Consider the following 26,853-nt stretch of genomic DNA (forward strand, 5'->3'; position numbering starts at 1 on the left):
TGGTGTGCAGTCTGTTCAATTTATATCTATCCATTAGAGCTCTATACTCTGTCACACAGTGAAGCAAGAAAACAGTCCAGTTATGAGATTGATATTTTGGATTATTGTTTCTGATCTGAAGCTCAAGATTTTTTGCAGATATATTTTAATTTTAAATAAATGAACTTGTTTGCATTGACTCTTCAGACATGCAAAGAATTTTGCTGGGGACCTTTAGTTGGGAAACGGCTAGAATCTCTACTGAAGTTTAGTCCCAAATTAACCCATTTCCACATTGTTATGATTATAACATTTGTTTAACACATAAAAGCCATGAAATGATAGAATCGTGGAAGCCTACATCATAGAATTAAGCCATTCGGCCCATCAGACCTATACTGGCTCTTTGGAAGGGCTATCCACTAAGTCGCACTCCCTTTTCTTCCCCTGTAGCCTTGCAGTCTTCAAAATGTATATCCAATTCCCTTTTGAAAGTTACTGTTTCAGGCAGCTCATTATTCACTATGACTTAAGCCATATTAGCATGAGGTGAGAATGGGGAAATTACACTAATTACTTTTCTGCTAGTCAATGACAAGGCAGCCACATTGAAAATGATGATTTGACACTGTACCCGTCACTTGTCAAATATATTACTTGCAGATCACTGCTCCTGACAAGGCATTTGTGCTATTTTAGATTTTTCTTTATTCAATTATTAATGAAAAAGACATTTATACCACCAATGAAAATGTCATACTCTTAGGGTGGATTGGTCCAAGATTTGCACTAACTGTGGTAGCAGGTGTGAAAAACGTCATTTTACCCGGCGGCTGCAATGGCAGATTTTCGTGCTGTACCATCCACTTCCCGGCGTGTCCCACATCATTAATGATGCATTCACGGCAAACACATGGATCGCTGGTGGACGGGTTAGGATTTGCCCATCATGCTATGAATTCAGCGCTTCCTCGCTCCGGGCACCATGTTCAAAGCATACCAGGGAGCATGCCTACTTCAAAGTGCAAAGACCAGGACTGCTCCAGGTGACAGGTGGCCCCGAAAGCAAAGATGGTGGCAGCACCCTCCTCACCCTCTGGGGCACCTGCTGCACGCAGTGGAAGGTCAGTGCCGCTGGATCACAGAGGAGGTCTACCATCCAGTGCAGGAAGAGGATGAATGCTCTCATCTGCTCCACCAGAGTAAGTCAACCACTGATCACTCTCAACTCTCACACTCCCAAACCCATAACACATCCACAGGGGTCTCACACCTCAAGGGACGACACCACTAACTCTCTCACACACACCCTCACATCTCCATCAGGCTCATATCCTCTGGAGCTCGCGTCCTCATCCTGTCCATGGCTCTGCTCACCACACAGACATTCCACGCAGTGCCATGTGTCCTGCTCACACTCTCTCCATCTGTTTTCATGCAGGAGAAGCTGGCTCACAACAGCAGGGAGAGATCCCAGAGTGGGGCTGGAGTGGCAGACATTAGTCCCCTCACTCACTTTGAGAAGCGTGCCATCGCACTGACTGGTGAGGATGTGGAGTGCACCTGCAGCAACAGTGAGGTTGGCAGTGAAAACCCACGTAAGGATCCTGCACCAGATCATCCCTCTCTCAACGCAACTGTGAGTGTTCTCTCTCCTGCTTTTGACTCTGCTGTCATGCGCTCATCATCTCTACTTTGGTTCATAGGGAGCTCTGCCAAGTTACTGACGCCCTCAGCCAGTCTGTCCCTCCACTCCATCCAGGTCCTCACCTCCAGCCAAGAGGACATCTCCTCCACTGAAGAGCTGGAAATAAGCAGACTGGAAGACCTGTCACAGCATTTCCCCACCCCCTCCACCAGTGCAGAGACACACACCTTGATGGACCTAGATCTAGAGCAGGTTCGGGTTCACAGTCTGGTGGTCACTGCATCTACACGTGTCCGCAGCATGAGGAGGCGGATTCAGCCCAGCTCCCCGAAACTCGGAGGACTGCAGGGGAAGAGGCATCTGTCAGGCCTGAGTCAGATGTGAGCCTCTGGATTCAGCCTTCCAACTCATCCTGGAGAGTCAGCAGAAGGAGGGGGAACATCATGCAGAGCTGTTGGAAACCCTCAACAGAGTGGCACACAAGTCAGAGGAGTGCGTCTGCCTGCTGTAACCATGTGACAGTTTCTGCTGTAGCAACGCGAGACAGAAAAGGGGCACCTCATTGTCCCTCTAGGTGCTCCTTCCCCTCAAGGAGTCAGGTCAGGGCCCTCAGGCACCCGAAGGGAGGAGAAGCGACAGCTGGACGCCCCTGGGTCATCCACTCAGTATTGTCAGAAGCTGTCCGCTCCCTCTGAGTCCCCTTTACCTGTGACCCCCTCAACCTTATCCTCTGTCACCGCAGAAGGAGTAGCTGGTCCACAGGAGGACAGCCAAAGCAAGATGGGCCCTCAAGGCCTCGGCTTTCCAGGGGACCAATGCCGAAGTTATCTGAGGCAACAAGGCCAACCATTGCACAGGTTGTCTCCACCCCTGCTGTGGATGTCAGGGCAGCATCTAGAAGAAGTGGTAGGCGTAGAAAAGTTAAGAAATTCTGATAACAAGTGGCTGCAAGGGTGAACACATTTTGTCACTTTGTAATTGTGAAAATATCTTCACTTTCACTGAATAATGTGTAATGTTGTCTTTCAGCTTCATTGACAAGCTTCGTGAGTCCTCCCCCTGCATCTCACACACACACACACACACACACACACACACACACACACACACACACACACACACACACACACACACACACACATTTTCAATACTGCTTGCTGGGGTTCTCTTTCAGTTGTCTATCTGAGCTGACCTGCATCTCCGCCCACCCACTGATCGCCCTCCCATACAGCACCTGTGCCTGCCCAATGAGGCACCGCCCACTTTCCATTTGCACAGCATGGCACTCATTAAGTTTGTGATTAGTTTCCTGTCCTTTCCCCTCCCCCACTCACCCATGTCCTTTCCCCCATTACTGTCTACTCCTGGCATCATCTTCGTCTTCCAAACTGTTATCCTACAGCCCGAACCCTTGTCATTCTAGTATGTCCGGGTGAACATGCACGTTCCCTACCATCCTGAAAATCCCAGCCCCATCCACATTGAGCTCCCCAGCCTCCTCCTTCCCACCCGTGGTCCGTGTTTGCCTCAATGTCCCCACCAACCACCCTCACTGCTCCTACTGGTATTGGCACACACTCACCCTCCCACTCTACTGGCTCCTTCTGCCCCCTCTCACACTCACCAATCCATCCTACCATGCCTACCCTGAGTTCGCTCCCCAGGAGATAGTCAGCTATTCACCTGGACATTCCACCCCACCCCCCACCCCCTTTACTCCTTCCTCCACCCTTACTCCTTCCTCCCCACTCTCCGGACACCTTCAACCCTCCAAACGCCCTCCTTCTCCTGGACACCTTCCACTATCTGAACCACTTTCTTTACACCTACCTCCCCACTTGCACCATTCTGCCCCATTACTTCCTCCTCCCCCAGCTACCCTCCTCCTCCCTCTCAACCTCACCTCTCCTGACACTTTCGCCTCCCTATCCCATCTCACACGCCCCCTTGCTTCCAACCTCACATCTCCGACACCTTCTCCTCCCCTCCTCCCAACTTCCCGCCACCACCCCTGACACCCTCCCTCCCTGCCTCTTCCAACCTCAACTGTGACCCTCACGCCCGGTACACCTCCCTCTCCCACCGCCCCACTTCACCGATCATCCGTACTAGTCCATGGTGAAGTCCATGAAGTTCCAAAGCCTCAGCTGCGTGGAGACCTTTCACCTTCTAAGAGCTGCATCACGACAGAGCCATTTCCACAAGGATCCACCCAGCATGCAATGCACGTGTTCCTCCAGGATCCAGTAGCTGTAGGGCTCCAGCATAATCTTCTCCTCAGATGTCCGTGATCTGAGCAAGGCCCTGAGTGGACTTCTGCACATCACGCTTGCCCAAATGTGTTCTGGACCAGCGCTTTTCCCGTCAATGTAATGATAAATTGGGCGTGGGGGTACGATTCCAGTCGGGCCTTATTTAGCATCTCATTAGCGGGATGCAAATTGGGTTCACGCCAGCCTCCAGCGGGATTTACGAACCACCATGGAAGACATCATTGTATAATCCCACTGTGATTTCACGTCGGCATGAAACCAATTTCTGCCCCTCCCATCGAATTCTTCCCCTCGCTCGCCATGATGCCCACATGGGAGTGGAAAATTCCGGCTTTAGTGTTGGGATTTAGGACAATACATCATAGCTCCTAATACACATCAAAACTCGACCAAGACAGTTACTACAGAAAGTACAATAAAATGCACAGCCTGACAGAATTTATAAGTTTATAAAGAACACTAACAGTGCTAAAGCCAGTACTTTTGGAGATACCCATCTACGAAGAAATATATTAGATAAAATATATAGTGTATTATGTGTTGACTCGATCAGCCAGTACTTTGTGGATGGGAAATGAAAGACAAACAATACAATCGTATTTAATTTTGTAGCAATTTCTAGTTGCAGAGAGGTACTTACTAACAAATGAGGTTTCTCCCAGATATCCTCTGCGCTTCAATGAAACCTCCAGGAATTTAGAATTCTCATCTATTAGGTAGTACTCCTTTTCCAGAGAGATCCAAGCCCAGTTCAAACGGAATAGTTGATTCTTCAACTTATTACCACCTGCAGAACAATTGCCGACAGCACAAATTTAGACAAGGAACATGTGAGTAGTAAACAAGTCATTGCTGTATTTGTGAAGACGAAGATAACATTTACAAAAGGGCCAATAACTTAAAGGGGACAATCCCAGCACTGATGCCAGATTTGCCAGGTCAGTAGAAGGGCACCTCTTGTGCATGGGGTTGGCGATTGCCCAAGGCATATAGATGCTTCCTGCCTGTTCCATCCTGCTGTAAAATTCTGGCACCCTTTGTCATTTCCTTAGGCTGCAGTCAAACCCCTGCCCCCTAACACTGCCCCCGCTACGTGACCCCAATTTTTGGTCTTCTGGAAAACTGCACGGGTCATCTGATTTAGGCACTGGCCTCCAGTCTTATACTCATCCCAAATGAGCTAGGAAGTGGGAACTCTAGGCATAAGGTGTCCCTGGTCTGATATTGTTTGATTTTGTAAGGCTGAGCAGGTTTTCCAAGTTGAATTGTAACCTGGCATAATTTCTGAGCCCTGGCCTTTCTCGTGAGTTCAGGTCACAGTCCGGGGAATGGCTAAGGAAATTCACAGGGCATAAGATTGATCTACACCAGCAGCGCTAAACAGTTTGTAGCGCACAGCCAGCCGGTTTTCCACTGGGTCGCTTTTGTTTTCTTGGAAAATATTGCTAAAATTTTGCATTTTAATTTCAAACCAAGTAAAAGCAATGGTGAGAATAGGAAGTGAGTCTCCAAAAAGAGTTTGAGCTATTGTCCTGTGAACTTCAGCGGAAAGAAGATTGGGCTCAGTGAAAAATAAAATCGGCTGTTGATTCACTTTCCCTATCGCACTTCTGACATTGACCAGTTTCACCTCCATAGACTTAATATAGCTTGAATGTGATCTGGGAGAAGAATGGGACTCAAACTCAATAGATCTAACAATGTTTTATTATTCCATGATCTCCTATGCAATTTCAGTATGATGATTCTTACAGCAGAGTTAATATGGAAGCAAACAGTAGCAGCCTAATTTTGTACTGAATAGAAAATTTTGAACCCTCACTCTAGACTGACACAAACGTACTCTTATGGTTTGAAAAAGAGAACACATCACCGTATGTTACATATTTATTATGCTTTACATGATTATGCATTTGCATATAAGTTATAGCAATTACTAAACAGAATTTCTCAGGTATTTTTGGTAGGTCCTGCATCAGTGTACTATGTGTAAATCCATGTTATTTTCCTTTTTCAATAACAATGCTTTCAAGTTCTTGAAACATGAAACCAGATCAAATATGGGGCTGGATTAACGCTGAAAGCGAGCTTCTGCTTTGCAGGCTTGCCTTGTTTTAATTTTTTGGGCGTAAGCCCTTTAATTAGTATCAGTCCCCCCTCACAGTGCTGCAGGCCAGAGGCCAGCAGCTCTGTGTCATTGCAGGATCGGTGGCCACTGCTAGCATTGCAGGGAGCAGGGGGCTTGGGAGGTTGTTGGACAAGGCAGGAGGGTGGACGTGGGGGAGGCAAAGTTGCTTGGGAGGGGGCAGGAAGGAGGCACCGCCCACCCACCCCACCTTTCCCTGATTAACAGTCCGCAGGATTAAACCTGCCAAGCTACACACTGGGTGCAGGCACCTCTTGCTGCCCGTTAAATCAGAGCGACGGTGGGATGAGGCCCTTAATTGGGGCATTAATTGCCCACTTAAGGGCCTCAATTGGGCCATTAGCAGCATTCCTGCTGTCTGCCCACCCACAATGATTTTACAAGCCTACCCAATACCTCCCTGCCACGTGGTGGGTGTGAGTGGGCAAGTGGCAGGCATGCCTCCAATGGCACAGTGCCCTAATTTACAGGTTGCCTGCCTGTCTTCCTGCCCATTAACCAGAGGTCTCTAATGTGTGGGTTCAGGCAGTTCATGTCTATAACGTTAGAGAGCTGGACATTCACGGGGTCAGGAACACTCAGTGGGCCTTTAAAAATGGCGCATGGGAGCCAGGTGTAGAAGTCCTGCCCCCGTTTCCCAAATATTCAACTTTTGTGGGCAGAGGGAAGGGGGTGGGCCCTTTCTAAGGGAAACACGAACTCAGCAGGGTCATTTTAAATTAGTGCTGAGTTCAAACAGACCCCATTTTTACTGGTCCAAGGGCCTCGAGCTGCAGTATGAAATCACGAATAAGCAGATACTCTTGAACGGTGGGTAAGGTCTGTTTAAGGAGAAATGGGGTTTGGGTGGGGCGCATGAGCTTGCATAGAGGTGGCATGGGGGTCTGTTGTGGTGGGGGAGGGGTTGAGAGGGTGTGAGGGGTGGCTAGAGGGCCTAACGGCTTCTATAGCAGTCATGATGAAGTCCCAGAATGCCGTGCAAGCCTTATAACCAGCCAACCTCGCCACTCGCCCACTTCCATGGCTGCCTAGGATCTGCTTCCACAGTCGGTTGGCCACAATTTGATCCTGCCTTGCCTCCCCAGAGTGAAAATTGGGTTTAATGGAGCCATTTAAAACAAGATAGGTCTGCCCTGCTACCCGCCCAGTAATGAAAATTTGGCCCAAAGAGTCAAACTGAAACATGCAATTTAGTGAGGACTGTGTTATCAATCACTTGTATATGAGACTGTAATAGTTCATATTAAAATATTAAAAACACTGATCTATGATGACTACTTAAGAGATTATAATAAAACAAGGAGGGGAATGTGTATTTGGCTAACACCACGTTGAAGGCAAGTTTAACATTGCCCTGGACAAACCCATACCTCTGCCTATCATGACAATGCAGAGACAGACAGTGATGTGGCGTTGAATAAGGAAAGGCTATTTCAACTTTTAATTTTTTGGGACAGAATATGAAATTCCATTGCTGTCATGTATCAACATTCACAAAACAAACATTTGGGCTCATCTCCACACAGCCAATTGAATTATCGTGGAAAGCACCAGAACTGCTCCTTGCTGGAACCAAGAATCGAATGCCCAAACTTAATTTAGGTCCTCTTTCAGGTTCAGCAGGTGGACACCAGATGCATATTGTGGTGCAATACTGGCTGTAGCCATAAAAGGAAGAAGTTGTTTAGACTCTTAGAGGCAATACGAACCTTGAAGGGGCTGTCAAATAAAACCCAATGAAAAGGGTGTCAAAGGCATGCGAAATTTCTGGTGCACTGGAAAGAAATTATTAAAAGTGACAGCTGCAAATGAGTTCTGGAGAGTGCATTCATTTTCATCTGTCAAAAGTTGTCATTTTTCAATTCTGTGGTTGTTTCCCATTTCTCTGATGAAATTGGGCATCTCCAGTCATTGAGCACATACTGTCGTGCCATGGAAGGGTTAGCAGTAGTGTGCTTTCCAATACTTCAATTTACAGAGTATCAGTTAAAGAGCAGAACCTTACTGCAAATAGGTATATGTGCTGCATGCACACATTTCTTTAAATAAAGAGTATTTCAGAACTTCTGAATGTGTTAGAACAAGGGGGTGGTGGGGGTCTGTATGAGTGATGGGGGTGTCAGTTGTATATTTAACCAGGAGTTAGACCAGTTCCTTTTCAGTCTAACACTTCCTGGGTGGCTATCCAGGTAAGTAAGTTGGAACTCTCCAAAGTCTCTGACTCTTAAGCCAGAGCTGGAGGCTTTTTTGGTGGATGCCGGGGAGCTGGGGCAATACCTAACAGAAATTCAAACTTCCGGGGCAATTCTCACTGAGTCAGTGTGCTGGGACTCCCAAGGAGTCCTGTGGCGCATTTTATGGGGTACATCCAGTCTCCGGCCATCCCGAGGCTGGGAGATCTGGGCCTTAATTTGCACTCAGCAATGCAAATAACACAACAAAGTTGAAACTTAGTGCAACAAAAAAAATCAGATAATTTGACTTGGAACAAAGAGGAGTAAAGTTTACTTCCAATCAATCTCAGAAACAAGATATTCAGGTTTCTGCTCTCTGTATAGTACACCACCTTTTCAAAACAAATAAAAAATGGAAAGCTTTTTAAGGGAAAGGCTACAAAGGTAACAGTATTTATTTACTGATGTCCAGTCTTAGTTGATTGCTTCACAACTTAACCTGTATTTCTTTGATGTTCTTTACTAGTCTTATTGTTTGGACTGATAAAGACAGGCCCAAGTACACCACCCAATGTAATTACTATCCTATCTTCCAACTGCTCATTTACTGTGTCTATATGCATCAGTGTGCAGCTCTCAAACAAACTAACAGCTCATATGAAACCTGCCATGTAGTTTATTTCCCCCCCTTCCTTCCCTTCTTGTCTTTCATATCCTCCTCCCTCCCCAATTTTCCCCTCATACTGATAAGTGCAGGGGTAAACAGATGAGATCAGCACAGAAACTCCACTTAAACTCAACAGCCTGAAAGACACAGGAGAATGTAACGGTCAGTAATTTGTCATCAGCAGTGAAGATATGGAGCTCACCAATGAACTCGAACTAAAGTGTCCACTTAGTTAACCCAATCCACCTGCTGAGAGCTTCAGTGGGAAGGCAGGAGGATTTCATCACAATGTGCACCCCAGTGTTACTCTGCAGCAAAGTCTAATGTGAGCATAAATGACAGAGAATGTGGTGCAGTGACTAGAAACCAGGCCCAAGAATCTGTCAAAACTAAGCTACTGCAGTACCTGTCATATGTATGTAGACAGAATTTTATATCAACTTTAATGGAATCATGGATAAATTTGAATAAAAAATTTTAAAAAGCTGAATAAATTTGAAGAGAATCATGTTAAGAAAGTAATGGGCCATAACTTCCTTGGAGTGGAAATCAGCGTCGGATTGCCATTCTGTGCCCACTTACCTCGCCAAATTTCTTCCGTGCCTAACTTGCCTGACATTTAGACTCAGGGTGGTCGAGAACCAGGCAACGCAGCTGTCTCCGAAGTCCAGCGCTGGCGAATTGAAGGAGGGCATGCCCCCTTTTTTACGGCACTAGCTGCCGCAAACCGTGTAAGTTTAAAGGTTCAATTGAAATTGACAGGCCAGGGAGAAGGTAAGTGCCTAAAGTAAGTGGATAGGATTGGGGGGGTGGGGTGAGATGGATTGGAGGTTGGGTGAGGATAAGGGAAGGGAGTTGGACATCGGGGGGGTGTGTTTGTGTGGGGGGTGGGGTGGGCGGGGTCAGACATCAGGGGGTTGGGGCGCAGGGGAGGTGGGTCGGACATTCGGGAGGGGTGGGGAGGGTCAGACATTTGCCGGGGTGGGGGGGGGGTGGGGGGCGGTTGGACATTGGGAGAGGGTGGGTGCGGACAGTCGGGTGGGCTGCGGGGTCGGGGGTGTTGGGGGAGTCCCGTGGGGTGATCGGTCTGGGTCTTTACAATAACTACCCAGAAGTTAGAAGAGCTTTTACTTCTTCTAACTTTTTCTGGTGTAACCCTGTCCGAACCACCTGAAGTTTGCATTTTAAATCGCATTTTCGGATGGTTCCCAATGCAGGGAAATTGCCCAGAGGAAGTTTGCAATTCTGGGCAATTGCCGCGTAAATGCTTACCTGTGAAGTTCTGAGTGAGATTCCCAAGCGCACCTTTGGGACATCCCCCAAATCTGATGCTGGGGAGCTCCAAAGTTACAGCTCAATATAAAGTTAATCCTTTACAAAGTCAGACCAAAATTCAGAATTGCTCCCACAGCTGTTTTGACAGTTGAAATTCATTATTCCAGTACGCATGTCCTCATTCAATATATGCAAACCGACAGAGGCTCTTTCTGCCCAGAAACACCAGCCCTAAAACGTTGTGGTGAGAAAAGTTCATTATCAGTGGGCAATTAGTCCAAACTCACACCAATACCATGGGCAGGGTTTCTGGGTCGTCGGGCAGGTACAGCAGATGGGCCCAGGAGCAGCCGGGAAACGGTCCACTGCCCGCGATCGGTCCCCAAATGTGATTTCACACTGGCTGGCCAATTAACGGCCAGCCAGTGTGAATGGCGCACCGAGCATCTCATGCTGCCACGGTGGGGGCGGGTGGAGTGCGAGCACAAAACTCTGCACATGCCCCGGGGAGCTTGCACTGAAAGCTCCCTGAAGGCAGGGAGCTGAAAAATATTACAATCAACAATAAAGATTTTAAAAATCTGTAAAAAATTTCCCATATTATATTCCATCTGCCACATTTCTGCCCACTCACTTAACCTGTCTATATCTCTCTGTAGATTCTTTGTGTCATCCTCACCACTTGCCTTCCCACCTATTTTTGTGTCATATTCTGCCCAAAAATTCATACTTATTTTAATTTAATTAAGGCCGTAAGACATAGGAGAAGAAGTAGGCCATTCAACCCATCAAGTCTGCTCCTTCAATGAAATCATGGCTGATCTGATAATCCTCAACTCTACTTTCCTGCCTTTTCCCCATTACCCTTGATTCCCTTACTGATTAAAAATCTGTCTGTCTATCTCAGCCTTGAATATACTTAACAATCCAGCCTCCACAGCCCTCGACGGTAAAGAATTCCACAGATTGACTATCCTCTGAGAGAAGAAATTCCTCCTCATCTCTGGCTCCTTACTCTGAGATTATGCCCTCTGGTCCTAGGCTCTCCAACAAGGGGAAACAACCTCTCAGCGTCTACCTTGTCAAGCCCCCTAAGAATCTTATATGCTTCAGTAAGGGTCGCCTCTTATTTTCCTAGAATCCAATGAGTACAGGTCCAACCTACTCAACCTCTCCTCATAAGAAAAGCCCTCCATCCTCAGGATCAACCTCATGAACCTTCTCTGGACTGCCTCCACTGCCAATATATCTTTCATTAGATAAGGGCACCAAAACTGTTGGTAGTATTGTAGATATGGTCTAACTACTGCTTTGTATAGTTTTAGCAAGACTTCCCTATTTTTATACTTCATTCCCTTTGAAATAAAGGCCAATATTCCATTTGTCTTACCTATTACCTACTGAACTTGTATGCTAGCTTTTTGGGATTCATGCACGAGGACACTCAAATTCCTCTGTGCTGTAGCTTTCTTCAGTCTTTCTCCATTTAAATAATATTCAGCTCTTCTATTCTCCCAGCCAAAGTGCATAACCACACTTTCCCACATTATATTCCATCTGCCACATTTCTGCCCACTCACTTAACCTGTCTATATCTCTCTGTAGATTCTTTGTGTCATCCTCACCACTTGCCTTCCCACCTATTTTTGTGTCATCCACAAACTTGACGATAGTACATTCACTTCCCTCATCTAAGTCATTAATATATATTGTAAATAACTGTGGCCCCAGCACGGATCCCAGTGGCTCATCACTAGTTACAGATTGCCATACTGAAAATGCCCCCCCTATCCCAACTCTCTGCCTTCTATTAGTTAGCCAGTCCTCTATCCATGCCAATACACTATTACCCTCAACACCATGGGCTCTTATCTTATTAAGTTTCCTTATGTGTGGTACCTTATTGAACGCCTTTTGGAAATCCAAATTCTCAGTCCACTCCAGCCAACTCTGCCCTCATTCCTTTGTAATTACCCTTCTTTAAATTTAGCACAGTCATTTCCAAACTAAGTTTCTCACTCTCAAACTGAATGCTAATGTTATGGTCACTTTTCCTTGAGGATTTTTTACTCTGAGATCATTTATTAAACCCACCTCATTACACATTACCAGATTCAAAATAGCCTGCCCTAGTTGGATATTGTTCTAGGAAACTGTCCTGAATACATTCTATGGGCTGAATTATCCCCCCGTTGCGCTCCCTGTGCGGACGGTGGGGGGGGGAATCCCAAATCAGGAGTGCGTTCTTTCGCGCATGTGCACAAAAGAGCACACTCATCTCTTTGAAGCTAACTGCTGCCTCAGGGAGATTGGCTCAAAATGTTAAAAACCTAAAAATAGAAAAATAAAATTTCCCTAACGTGTACCCTCATGTGACACTGTCACATGAGTTGGGACACGTCCATAATTTTTACAAAACTTTTATTAAAATTTTTAAAAACCTACATGTAACCCCATCCTGCCCGTGGATGAGGTTTCGTGCTTTTTCTAGTTCGTGCCGGGGCTCCTGGCCTGCCCACCAACCTTAAGGTTGGATGGGCAGGTCCTTTAATTACTTAATTGACCCTGTCAATGGCCTCAATTGGCCATTGATAGGTTGGTGGGCACGCAGCTGATTTCGCTGCGCCCCTGCCTTCCTGAAAATTTAAATGGGGCCCGGTGATGTCGGGAGCTCCCCCCGACATCACCGCACATCATTTTACGCATCGGCAAGCAGGCCCTGCCCCCCTCCCCCCCAACCCACCCCCGCCGACGGGAAAATCCTGCCCAATGAATTCCTCATGGCTACCTCTGCAAATTTGATTTTCCCATTCTACATGAAGATTAAAGGCACCCGTGATTAATATACAGCCTTTTTTTACATACCCTCATTATTTCCTGATTTATTCTCTGTCCAATAGCATAGCTATTTTAGGGGGCCTATAAACTACTCCCACCAGTGTCTTCTTCCCCTTGTTATTTCTTACCTCCACCCATATGGATTCCACATCTTCTGATCCAAGATCATTTCTTGCTATTGTACTTATTCCATCTCGTACTAACAAAGCTACCCCACCACCCTTTCCTCCCTGCCTACCCTTTTGAAAAGTCATATACCTCTGAATATTTAGTTCAAAGCTTTGATCTCCTTGTAACCATGTCTTCCTAATGACTATATGATCATACCCTTTACCTTCTATTTGTGTCATTAATTAATTTATTTTGTTCCGAATACCATGGGCATTTAAGTAAAGAGCCCCCTTTTTTCCCCCTTTGACTCTATTTACTGCTTTTCTTAATGTTTGTACACTCTGTCCCTTCCTGTCACACTCTGGGTATCACTACCTAAGTAGCTGCCCTGCATTGCCACTACATCCTTTGCTTTGTAAACCTAACTATCCCCTCTCCAGAAAACAACTGCTCCCATTGGTGGAAGGGTTGAGAACCAGAGGAGGATATCGATTTAAGATGAATGGTAGAAGAGCCAAAGAGGGCCTGAGGAAATCCATTTTATGCAGTGTGTAGTTAGAATCTGGAATGCACTGCCTGGCAGCCTGGTGAAGGCAGATTCAATCTTAGATTTCAAGAATTGGTTAACTACCTGAAGAGAAAAAAATGTTGCACGTTTATGGGGCAAGTCTGCAGAATAGGACAAGCTGAATTATTCTTGCAGACAGACAGCACAGACATGATAGGTCACATGGTCTCCTTCTGTGCTGTAACCATTCCATGGTCCTATGAATTCTGTATTATCTTTCTTGCCCTACCTAAATTCCTAATTGTCCATCTTAAAAATACAGCTAACTGAACTCCAAACATTTCACTTATCTAAAGGCAGGCTTTCCCTGCCTCTGTACTACCTAAAACCTATCACATTGGTGTCAACTTTTGTTTGACTATAATCCTGTGTAACTCCTCAAGCCATTTTCCAATGTTAACTGTGTTATATAAATACAAGTTGTTGTTGTTACTGACGTAACTACCAATCCTCTAGGGTGACTTCAGCTAAAACTTCAATAATTGCATGTTGGAGAATAGAGAAATGGCATTTAATTTTGTTCAATAGTACTCTTAAAACTGCTGCAGAAAGTAAGAGTTTCAAGTACTGAATCTATCATTCCTCACCGTATCGCTTGCACACATTGCAGGCTGATTAAATAAGGGATACTTAAATCACTTAAAAGACACTCAAAACATTCTTTACTTTCTAATTTTCTTCTTTCCCCCGCTCCTACCCTAAAACAAACTGCAGCTATTTCCCCCACCAGGCCCCTGCCAAGACCCTGGACAAGAACCTGTCCAACCACGGCAGGTGGATGTGAAAGCAGTGATGCTGGGATTCTTCAAATCCATGATTATTTAATTGGAAAGTGGTTGCTATAAACAGGAGACTACCAGGCTGCCTGCGACTAAACCCTCTTAAAATTTCCTGAGACAACAGAACAATACATTGAAAGCCCAGCGTAGAATCAATGACCCTTTTTGAAATGTTTGAACTCATTTTATTGAAATAATGGGCAGGATTTTCCCATTGGCAAGCAGGAGATGGGGTGGGGGGCACTCGCTGATGCGTAAAATGACACATGGTGACATCGGGCGCAACTCCCAACGTCACCGTGCCCCTTTTAAAGTTTCAGGTAGGCGGGGGCGCAGCAGAATCAGTTGTGCACCCACCGACCTGTCAATGGCCAAATGAGGCCATTGACAGAGTCATTCAACTAATTAATGGACCTGCCAATCCAACCTTAAGGTTGGCGGGTCGGCCAGGAGCCCCGGTGGGAATTAGAAAAAGCATGAAACCTCATCCACGGGCGGGATGAGGTTTCACATAGGTTTTTAAAAATTTTATTAAAGTTTTTAAAAAAAATTATGGACATGTCCCAACTCGATTGGGGGCGCTGACTGGAGGTGCACCTGTGCATGCCCACAATTGAACTTCACCCCCAACGGAGGGAAAATCCTGTGCAATGAATAAAAGGGATCACGTAATAGCCGAAATATATTAGGCAGCATGGGTTGGTCATTTGACACACAGGGGAGAATTTTTTCTAAGGCGTGTGGGCTAGGTGGGAGCGGGCACAGAGCTGATTGCTGCCCGGGTGCCGCCATTTTACACGGGTGGGCCAAATAAGCCCTACCCAGCGTAATGCCCGGCCGGTAGCGCTCAGCACTATCTGTGTGGGCGGGGGGAGGAAGGAGAGTCGAGGCCTGCGCTCTTTCACTCATGCGCGTGAAAGAGCGCAGCAATCTCCCTGAGGCATGGAGCTGCCTCAGGGAGATTGAGTGGATTATAAAGCGTTTTAATAAATTAAAAATTTATTTAAACATGTCCCCTCATGTGTCAGTGTGACATGAGCTGGGACATATTTGTGAAGTTTGGAAAATTTATACACTTATTTTATGAAAGCTTCAGGGACCCTCAACCCGCCCATGGATGAGGTTTCCTGAAAAGTGCGAAAGCCGCTTGGGTTCTTCGCCTGCCCGCCAACCTTAAGGTTGGACGGGCAGCTTTCTTAATTAGTTTACTTTTTTAATGGCCTTAATAGGCTGTTGACATTTCAGCTGGCGCGCAGCTGCCTCCAGCGCGGGCCTGCCGAGTGATGTGTCGAGATGATGCGTAATGATATCGGGACATACGCCCGACATCATCGCGCGCCAGCAGGTCAGGCCCGCACCCGCGTGCCGACAACAAAATTCTGCCCATAATTAAAGTTTACAGGACATGAATCTTTTACTTCAAGTGAAGAAAAATGTAACTTAACATTACATGCTGCAGAGGAATTTCAATACTTCAAAAGCTACATTGTGTTTTTCTTAAAGCAACACACTCAAATGCAGTAGGATCATTAATCATTTTTCCGAAACACTGGAATGACAGTGTTACTGCTTTATTACTCCATGCCTGCAGTGTATATTGTTTTGCTCATTCCACACTATTCAAGAGTCAAGAACGTAATTCAGAAATGCCTATTAAATTGTGAGAGCGCGCTGTGTTCGAAGCATCCAGTAACTTCAAATCAGCTTTGCTCCTATTCCCATTTATAGCAATTTCCACAGCATTGTTTAATATGAGATGGGATTTTTTTTATGGTCTGTAACTTTTCACAAGGCCAAAACTGTTTTATGCTTTTACACTTAGTAACCTGATATTTAAATCATTTTAGGCCTGTTCTATCTCATGCTTCAAGCCGAGAACAATAGAAAATGGCATGTGTGTGTTACATAGATTTTCCTGCTGAGAATTTCCAGGCGTTTTTTTTGATTCATTCGTGGGATTTGGGCATCACTGGCTGGGCCAGCATTTATTGCCCACCCCCAACTGCACTTGAGAAGGTGATGATGTGCTGCCTGCTTGACCCACTGCAATCCATGGGCAGAACTTTGCTGTTGGTGATCAGGGGGCACCCCACCGACACGTAAAATGACGCGGGATGACGTCGGGCGGAACCTCTGACATCATCCCAGACTATTTACGTTTTCAGGAAGGTGGGGGCACAGCAAAATCAGCTGTGGGCCCGCCGACCTGTCAATGGCCAATTGAGGCCATTGACAGGATCAATTATACAATTAAAGGACCTGCCCATCCAAGCTTAAGGTTGGTGGGCAGGCCAGGACAAATAGATAAAACATGAAACCTCATCCACCGGCGGGGTGAGGTTTCATGTAGGGTTTTAAGAAGTTTAATAAAGTTATTATGTAAATTATGAACATGTCCCATCTCATGTGACATTGTCACATGAGGGGGACATGTTAGGGAATTTTTTTTTTTCTATTTTTCATATTTTTCACAGTGTAAGCGATCTCCCTGAGGCAGCACTTTGCCTCAGGGAGATGTGTGCTCTGTCGTGTGCATGCGTGAAAGAGCGCACTCTTGCTTTTGGGGAATTCCTCACCCGCACAGGAAGCACATAGCGCTTCCCACCGGATGTCACACTGGGCAGGTCTTAATTGGCCCGCCCACGTAAAATGGCGGCGGGGCCCGCTTCTCCGGCAGGGATCGGCTCCCCGCCCACCGGAGATCAGGTCGGGCCCACCAGCCCGACAGGCAGAAAATTCTGCCCCATGTGTTGTGGGAACACCCATAGGGCTGTTAGGGAGGGAGTTCCAAGATTTTGACCCAGTGATGGTGAAGGAACAGCAATATAGTTCCAAGTCAGGATGGTGTGTGGTTTGGAGGGAAACTTCCAGGTGATAGCGTTCCCATGTATCTGCTGCCCTTGTCCTTCTAGGTGGTACAGGTCGCAGGATTGAAAGGTGCTGTTGAAGAAGCATTGGTGAGTTGTTGCAGTGCATCATGTACATGGCACACACTGCTGCCACTGTGCGTCGGAGGTGGAGGGAATGAATATTGAAGGTGGTGAATGGGGTGCCAATCAAATGGGCTGCTTTATTCCAGATGGTGTTGAGCTTCTTGAGTGTTGTTGGAGTTGCACTCACCCAGGCAAGAGAAGAGTATTCCAATTTAAAAACACAGCAAATATTTAACACCCATTTGAATACACAAAACTAGGTACAAAAGGTAGAATCAAAAATATTACTGCAGACTTCAATGTCACAAACTAAAATTTTATTTTTGGAAAAGTAAGAATAAGTTGCCTCTGATTTGTCACTCCCACTGCCCACCATCCACATATGGCAGGTCGAATCACAATTTTTTTTTAACATAAATCTGACTTTTCAACCTCACAGCTTGCATAAACTGTGTTTGTGGAATTTGATATCTTTTCAAAGGACAATGAAAGTCACAGGCCAGATAACTCCACAATTGACACTGCCACAGGGTTTTGATTGTCTGATAAAGACAGACAGGCCACACTTAGGCAGTCCTCCAAATCTAGCAGTCACAGTTTTGATATAATGGTTTCAACAAAAGGTTAGACTAAACCCAAACGCTGGAATAAAGGCAGATGGATTTAAATCAACTAAAATTAATTCACAGACGATGTTCTTAAAATAGGCGTTCTAGTTAACAGCACTTCAGTCATTTTACATGGTTCAATATGTTCTGCATAAAATAGCAGTTTGTCATTTTAAGGTTAATGGAAACTTTGGTGAAAGGTTTGACATAATTCGTTAGATTTTGTTTCTCTTACAAAAATATTAAAAAGGAGCAATATCAAACGAAAAGTACAAAACAACTTCTGAATCTAATCATAGCAACATCCTAATTTTACAAACCTTAAAAGTTTCCTCCCTTCATGCAATAGAAAATACTCCATTCAATATCTTTATCTTGGTATAATTTTTCTTTATACTTAAGCTGAACCATGGATTCAAATGTTGTCGATTTGCATACTTGTGGCCATTGCCGTCATTTTCAGTCATGGACAGAAACTGAACTCATTTTGAATATAGAGTAATGTTGACAAATCAGGCCAAATGGAATCCCAGGCACAGTTAATGTTCATGTATTATGATATTGAGGGAATGATTACTAATACAGTAACAAAAGTTAATCAGCAAAAAATGCTGCATTGGAACTTTAAAAAAGTAATTTTCATCTATAATAATAACGCCCTTTAAAGGTACTTCCTAAAAGGATTACTGCAACAAATGGGCATCGCACTTTGTTTACAAACAGGAATTTCTCTTTTGTTTGGAGGAAATTCCTGCCAACATATAATCATTTGAACAGGAGGTACTGACAAGGTTACAGATTACTCAGGGGATACGAGTTTTCGTCCCACCAATTCCAGGGAGTAGCTTCTTGATAAATGAACGATAGAAAACTTCAATATGATCATTCCACAAAGCAAATACCCAATCTCACCCAAGTTATAAGGGCAAATTGACTTGCACATCCACTCACCCCGTGTTATTGAATGGGTTCTGAAACTCGCACACTGGGGCTCATCAGTTTCATATTAGGTGAATTACAGCTTCATTTTATTTAGGTAACAAATAACAAAAGGTACACTCCCACTGTTGATCTGTGGGTTCCAAAGGAAACTTTGGTTATGGGCAGCCTAGACGGTTTCAAATACCAAACACTTTGCTTCTTCAGCTATCTCCTTTCTGCTTGTTCCCTAGATTAACTGTAGTACATGAAACCATTCCAGTTAGTGGGATGGGATCAGGAAAGTGATGGAAGAAACTGCCTTTTTTCACAGTGAAAGCCAGAAGCATCATGATTTGGACCAATGTGGATGAGCAAGTCTTTTATTTCATCTTTTCTTCCCCAACATGACTCATTTCACATTTTTCTGGAATTAACAGCTTTTAGGGAGGAAATAAATGCAATTATGCTCAACCAATTTAGTCCCATATGGAATATCAAATAAAGGTGGATAATTTTGCAGGTTTATTGGAATTTTGCTTTGGGCCATAATATGCTTATACATGGCTAAAATAGAAAATTTGAAGAGCTAAATTTGTCTATTACGATCTTTCATGACCACTGTTCGTGCTAAAATGTGATCAAATGGTAGGAGGTAAAATTCAACCTGAGCAAGTTGGGCAAAAGCTGCCTAGTTGCCTCATAAAACCACAGCTTATTGAATAGCTTCAACTGTTGAGAACATTCCCAACTCACCCAATATGAAGCAGCCTGTCACTTGACCCCAAAGCAGAAGAATGTAGAGTATAATATCCGTAGTTAGTGTAACAATGATTTACATTTAAGTAAAGCTCCTCAAATACAGGAGCAGGAAGTAAACTAAATTCAAGTGGGATGGGGGACACTTGGTCATTGTCACAAATGCAGTTTTATGGGTGATTTTGAAGGTGGTGAGGGGAAACACGGAAAGTGATTTTGGGAGGAGGGCAGAGCATTATTGCTGAAGGATCAGTCTTTAATGGTTCTTTTTGGGCGGGCTGCAGATGTAATTGGGGAGTCAGAAGAATAAAGTGTGTGGGATGGCAAATTATGGGACGGCGATGCAAGACAAGGGATGGATTTGAAAATGAATATTGTCATCTTGAAGCATGTTCACCCAGGCAAAGGAAGCCAAGTCAATGTGACTGGGTAAGAATAATATACATGCTGAGAATAGGGGGCTTTTAATAAGATGCAGCTTGGATTAGAGATCTGCATTAATTGAAGTTTGTTAAGGGTGCAATCAGTAGAGGCAAGAAAAGAAAGCACTACCAAAACCAATGTTAAGAAAATGAAGGGGTGAACGAGATTCCAACAGAATAGAATACAAGGCAGAGGTACAAGCAATGCTTGAGATAGAAGGATGTATCCTGCATGGTGCACTGAATATGGTACAGAAAGCTCAGCTCAGAACTGAACAGAACATTCAGGTTAACAACTAAACAGACACAGCCTCAATGAGCAGACAAGAAGGTTGATAGAGCTGGTGCCGATAAAATGCAAGTACCAATAAGAGCAAAGTAGGCAGGTTCCAGTTTTGTCAGTTTTGAGTATTATGATGAGTGAATTATTCAGCACTTGAGATTGGACAGACAATAGGCTACCATAAATTGGGCTGTAAAAATTAAATAGGAATTGTTTAAAACAGAACTCTCTTGTGACAGCACTCTAAGCATTAAGAAGATGAGTTGCCTTCAAGAGGGCACAAAATTTGACCCGTCTTGCTTTCATTTGTAAATAGTTTTGCCCGTAGGCAGCATTCAGTGCCATTCTTGGCTCAATGATCAGTGAGAAGAAGCAAGTGAAGGGGAAAATGGCCAGGATTTGAGGTGACCAGCTCCATTTCCTACATCATTTCATCATGCTTCCTAGTAGAATGATCAAAGAATTGGAGTAATTGGTGTCCGGAGGCTAGACTGTTCTGCTCTCCTGCCCTTTGCATTCTGTTGAATGATGCTTTTGTAAGGTTTATGTGGAACAGATTTTCAGCATTCTTTTCCAAAAGTAAGAGGAACCACCTGGCTGCATGAAATTTCACTCATATAATTAGCCAAATTTATCGGATCTCTGACAATGTGTTCCTGTATTTTGCTTTGGGTTCATCTTAAATGAGAATAATCTGAGAAATTCATAACACAGGTTTCAGATACTGCAGCAGAATGTGCTGTAGATAAACAATGTGCTGCAATAGTATTTCTGATGAGTGCTTTTCCAGGACAAATGCAGTGCATGATATTCTTCAGTACCATACAGTCTTGGGAGGTCCCAAGTGCCTCTGCAGTTCGGCAGGGTTATATACACACTACAAGCTCCATTAGTGTTTCTAAACAAGGAAGGGGAAAATTGACCAAGGGTCTTGCCATCCAGTGACCTCTCCCGGAAGAGTACTTCTTGTGCAAGGACAGGCTGTGAAGGCTTGCTGACACTCACTTTGCAGAATCACAAAGAACAAACAATTTTTTTTTGTAAGGTATCAGAGAGCTGTCAGAGCCCTGTCAGATCAGCACTTTCAGGAACAAAGTGGAGCCATTTAGTGAAAAAAGTATAAGGGGGCAGGATCTTCCCCCCCGTTTGGGGGGGGGGGGGGGTTTGTGCGGGAGCGAGTGGGCAGGTTCCTGATCGGTACCCCTAGTTAGGGGTGCGCTGCCATTTTACATGGGCAGGCCAATTAAGGCTCGCCCAGCATGAAGTCCACCAGGAAGCACTATGTGCTCCCTGTGCGGGCGGGCGGTGGTGGGAGGGTGGATTCCCTGAGCAAAAGAGCACACTGATTTCCATGAGGCAAAGTGCTGCCTCAGGGAGATCAGCTCAGGTTTGAAAGTTTCAATAGAGAAGGGGAAAAAAATTACTGACATGTTCATTCGTGTGCTACTGTCACCATGAGCTGGGACATGTCAATTCCTTTTATTTAAACATTTCATAAAAATTTTAATACCCTCATGAAACCTCAACCCGCCCCTGCGCGAGGTTTCATGTTTTTTCAGAAGCCCGCCTGGGCTCCCAGCCTGCCCGCCAACCTTAAGGTTGGACGGGCACATCCATTAATCACGTTAATTACTTTTTTTAATGGCCTTAATAGGCCTTTGACAGTTTAGTGGGTGCGCAGCTGATTTGGCTGCACACCTGCTGAACTGAAAGTCTAAATGACCCGGGGCAATGTCGGGGCGCACGCCCGACGTATCCCTGCGTTGGCGAGCAGGAGATGCCTCTCTGGATCCCACCATATTCCATTTTAATCTGCTCTTCTGAACATGCAGCATGAGTATCTGCTAAAAGCCAGCGGGATCCTTCTTTAAATAAGCAGATTGGAGTTCAATGGCATTGTAGACCACAAGCATCAGCAGTGGCTCAATTGGTATCACTCTTGTCTCCAAGTCAGAAGGTTCTGGGTTCAAGTCCCACACTGGCACTTGAGCAGGAAATTTAGACTGATGCTCCAAAGTGCACTGTTGGAGGTGCTGTCTTTCAATGAGATGTTAAATCAGGCGGTATCTGCCCTCCCTGGTGGATATAAAAGATCCCATGGCATTATTTCAAAGAAGAGCAGGAGAGTTATCCCTGGTGTCCTGGCAAATATTTATCCCTCAATCAACGTCACAAAAACAGATTTTCTGGTCATTGTCACACTGCTGTTTGCGGAAGTTTGTTGTGTGCAAATTGACTGCTGTGTTCCCTACTTTACAACAGTGACTACACTTCAAAACCACTGTAAAGCATTTTGAGATGTCAAGAGGTCTTGAAAGGTGCTATAATTGCAAGTTTTTCTTTTTTGTAAACTGCAATTTTAACTATGCTCTGAGCAGGGAAACCATGATGACTTTCAGCCAGATGATAACAGCAGGAAAAGGATCCAGGATGAGAAGTCCACATAGCTATGTTTCTTTTCAACTTTCTTGTGGGGCCAGGAGTGCACCTCTGGGTCCCTATCCAGGAGTCTTTCCCAGCCCTAACGTATGATCTTCTCAAAACCCTAGACCCTAGGCCCACACCTCCATGACTAACTTCCTTGTGGTGTGCCTCCCTCTAGTACGAGTCAGCAACCTCCTGCCATATGGATCCCTGCTCCTGCTCGCCGGCAAGTAGCTGCTTCCCATCTATTTCTGCAGGCAGCTGACTGGTGGCGTCCAAATGATGTCTGGGAACTAAAATTGGTGAGATCAGGGGTTGGCATTCACCCTGTCCCCACCTTCCCAAATCCTGATCCAAGTTAAAATTCACCCTTTTGTACCAGGAACAGTAGGTAAATCAATATTTCAACTTAGAAAACTCCTATGATAGCAATTTAACCAGCTCACCTTAATTCAAATTTTGGAAGTCACCCACGTTCACTCAAAGTTAGAGCAGTGATCTGTTCAACAAGACCACTGCAAGGGTAAGGAAACAAAATCCACAGTCAGGCCCAACAACTTCAACAATGACAGTTCCCAAGCAGATTTGCATTTCCACAGTGTGTACAGATATGTTATTAGTTAATATAAACTGGAGGGGCTAAAAATGAGCAACACAACCTATTGATACAGCTACACTTACAAAATCACACTATGAAACCTAATTTGCATCAGATTCTATCAGGGGCGGAATCGTTCCAGATTTGCACTAAGTGCAGTAGTGGCTGGGAAAAAGAATGTTTTACCTGCCAGCCGCAATGGTGGCTTTTCACACTGTATCGTCCCAATCCCGCCTCATTTATCATGCTTCTCCGGGAAACACGGTGTTTTGATGGGGGGCAGGCTCTCATTTGCCCGCCATGCCATCACCTCGTCACTTCCTCATGCTCAGTGCCATATTTAAAAGTGCAGCCACGTACACAACTCTCAGTGCTTCTGCATGGAAGACATGGCCCCGAAGGCAATAAGACTGCAGCCCCCTCAATTCAGTGAAGCATCCCTGGGACACCTTTTGGACACCATGGAGGCCCGTCATGAAGTCCTCTACCCCCGCTCTGGCCGCAGGAGGTCCAGCTATCTCACCACTCTGGCTTGGTATGCAATAGCGGTGGTGATCAGTGCCGATGCTGCATAGAAGAGGTTCACCATCCAAAGCAGAAAGATGATGAATGATCTCATCCATGCCACCAGGCTAAGGCAACATCTCATCACTCTAAACTCACACACTCAAGCCCATCACATATTCACTGGCAACTCACTCACTGCCAGCTCAAGGGACATCACCACTCGCTTTCTCACACACATCCTCACACCTCCGTATGGCCTCATCTCCTCTTCCCACACCAGCTTGAGGCCAATTTCACAGATCAACTAGTGCCCCCACACACACCCTCGGATACCCCCCCTTCCCCAGAAGAACCCTTGCCCTGCAGTCGCTTCCCTCACTTGAGGCCACTTCTCCCCCTATCCCAATCAAGCACTTGCCCTGCAGCTAATGAGAAGCCACCCCCACCTTATGGCTGGTCTGGTTAGTACAGACCTGCCCCTGAGCCCCCTTAAAAGTAATGTGGTGCTGCCTGTGAAGTCTGGCGCTGATGACTGCAAATGCTGCCCGAAGCAAGGTAGGCAAACAAACCTTGAAGTTCTGAGCGAAGTGCAGCTTGGCAGGTGCATGTTGCTTATGTTCAGTTGTGAAACAGACATTCTCGGATGATCCAGCGTGGGGGGGATGACTCCAGCAAGCTGGGCTTATAATAATATGCAGATGTATTAAAATGAGGTTCCCGACATCTGATGGTGGGAAACATGGCCCACCATTGATGAGCAGAGTGGATGATTGCAAACTGGTTTCACGGCATCGTGAAACCGATTTTTGGCCGTCATGCCATATTGTCCGCTCATGCCGCCTAACACGCCTACTGCCAAAGGGAACAGAAAATTCCACCCCATATTCCTCTTGTCTCCTGGCCATGTTGATAATTTTAGTGGAAAAGCTGGCTTGACTCTAAAACTGGAATTCCTATTTTTTGGCGGAAATGATTGACTGGAGGAATGTTATCTGCCTTGCCCCGTTTCCTTGCCTTAGTCCAAATGTCAAGCATCTAATTCCATAATTTTCCATTGTCCCCCTTCCCACAATAAAAGCTTCCTTTTCAATTCTTGCTTATACTGGAGGAAAGTTGGAGTCACCAGTTTGAGTATCCTGCCACAAGTGAACTTTCACTATTCTATGGTTCATCTTGTATCAGTTTTCTGTTCCATGTGTGCAGTAGTATCTATTATAGATCTAACATAAAGGAAAACCAAAACACACGTTATGACATTAAGAAAGTGGCTCAGATGTTTTTTGTAACACGATACATGATCCAGGAATAACGTACCTCTAACTTCAAAGAACTAAAAAGGGCATTATCATTTTTACAAGTACATCTTGTTGTTAGGTAAGCTGCATGGCAACAATCATTGTTTAAAGAGGTGAATGTTGACCACGTGCCAAAAAAAAACCATCATAATTCTTTGACTAGCTTATGAAGACGTAAAAGTGATGACTGCAGTTTAGAAGATAATCAAACTAAAATCAGAAACGTGCCACCAGAGTTGCCTACCCATAAACCAGTGCAATAAGCAATTACACACTGCATCCTACAGTAATGACGCAAATTTAATATATTTCAGATTAGAGTCATTGGATGTTTACATCTTTTCTATCAAATGGATATTAAAAGTCTGATCCGGAAACCCTTTTCTTTCAGTCTCTTTTAAGTCGACCTCTGGCAAACATTGGTGGACTAAGTTCCTTTCAAACCAAGCACAAGAGTAAAAATAGGTATCTTGTTCATGCAATTTTTGTTTTAAAATGGCATCTCAAAGGAACAGGACTTTCTTTATGTCTTCAGAATATTTTAAGAACTGAAGTTGGAATATAAAGTTTATTGTACACAGTCTGTTGGGGTAATTTTAGGCAAGAAAAGATGTTTAATTGACCTTTATAGGAAACTGACAGGAACTTTTGTAAGAGTGGATTTACACAGGAAGTCGGACTCAACTTGGAACAAATTAAAACACTCAACTGGTAATTCTTTCTGCAATACCTACCAGTGGTGACAAGTCAAAAGATGTTATCTATGAGGTATTCAACATCAATGCTCTTTTATGTACACAGCTAGTCTTAATTAAAGGGTTAGCACTATGAAACTCATGAACCAGGTAATCAGAACTTGGCATCCAGGACTTTCCATCTGATTGAACAACAGGATCCTGCCTACTGCTTTTTCTTTATACCTGATCTCAGTGCTACATTAAAATGACGTACAGGCTTTGAACAAACTTTTCTTACTTGTCAGACTAAGTTGGCAGAAGGTTACTTCACAGAAACTCTTGAGTTGATCTATTTTGTAATGGCTGATGACTGACAGGTCATGTTTAGTGAATTACTTTAACACAGAGTGGTAATAGGATTCTTACTGTGTCAAGAATTTGCCATGAAACAAGTTTATCTTCTCGTCAACTCTTGGGCAGAAATTCCAATGATAGTTTGCCTGAGGAACAGGTTTAAGAAGCTTAAGGCTAAATGTTGTTAGTCTTTGTGGCAAACAACATCAATACTTTTATCTGGTGTAAAGGCAATACACTGTACAGACTCAGGGAAGTTCCTGCCTGCCTGTTCTGTAAAACACACAACCCTCATCTCTCTGCCACCCTGCCTAAACTGCCCAAACCCTCCCTGCCCAATACCCCAGACTTACCTGGCTCCAGGATCCTTAGGTCTTCCTCTTGGGCCTGCTTGCAGTGCCGGCAATGCCTGCTAATGCGCTCTTGGCACTGCCAGGACTGCCGGAGGTGCTGGCCAATCTGATTGGTCGCTGCTCCCAAGGGCTGGACTTCCTCCCCAGTGAGGAGCGCAAGTCCCACTGCAGGTTATTTAGCTCAACCCCAGTGTGTCATGGGAATAAGGCAGGCCGACGTGGAGCGACTCAGCTCCCACGCTGACTTTGCTTCTGGGGTGGGGG

General features: G+C 45.0%; 1 protein-coding gene across 1 annotated transcript in view; it reads right to left on the reverse strand.

Moving 5' to 3' along the window:
• The window catches only part of LOC121284011 (FRAS1-related extracellular matrix protein 2-like), a 277,796-nt gene that overhangs the window by 176,213 nt on the left and 74,730 nt on the right, over window positions 1–26,853 (reverse strand). Inside the window, exon 3 of the mRNA XM_041198924.1 lies at window positions 4,541–4,687. Within this exon, the coding sequence (XP_041054858.1) occupies window positions 4,541–4,687 (147 nt within the window). The remainder of the gene's footprint in view (window positions 1–4,540; window positions 4,688–26,853) is intronic.

Source organism: Carcharodon carcharias, chromosome 11, assembly GCF_017639515.1.
Source record: "Carcharodon carcharias isolate sCarCar2 chromosome 11, sCarCar2.pri, whole genome shotgun sequence".
Classification (NCBI taxonomy): Eukaryota; Metazoa; Chordata; class Chondrichthyes; order Lamniformes; family Lamnidae; genus Carcharodon; species Carcharodon carcharias.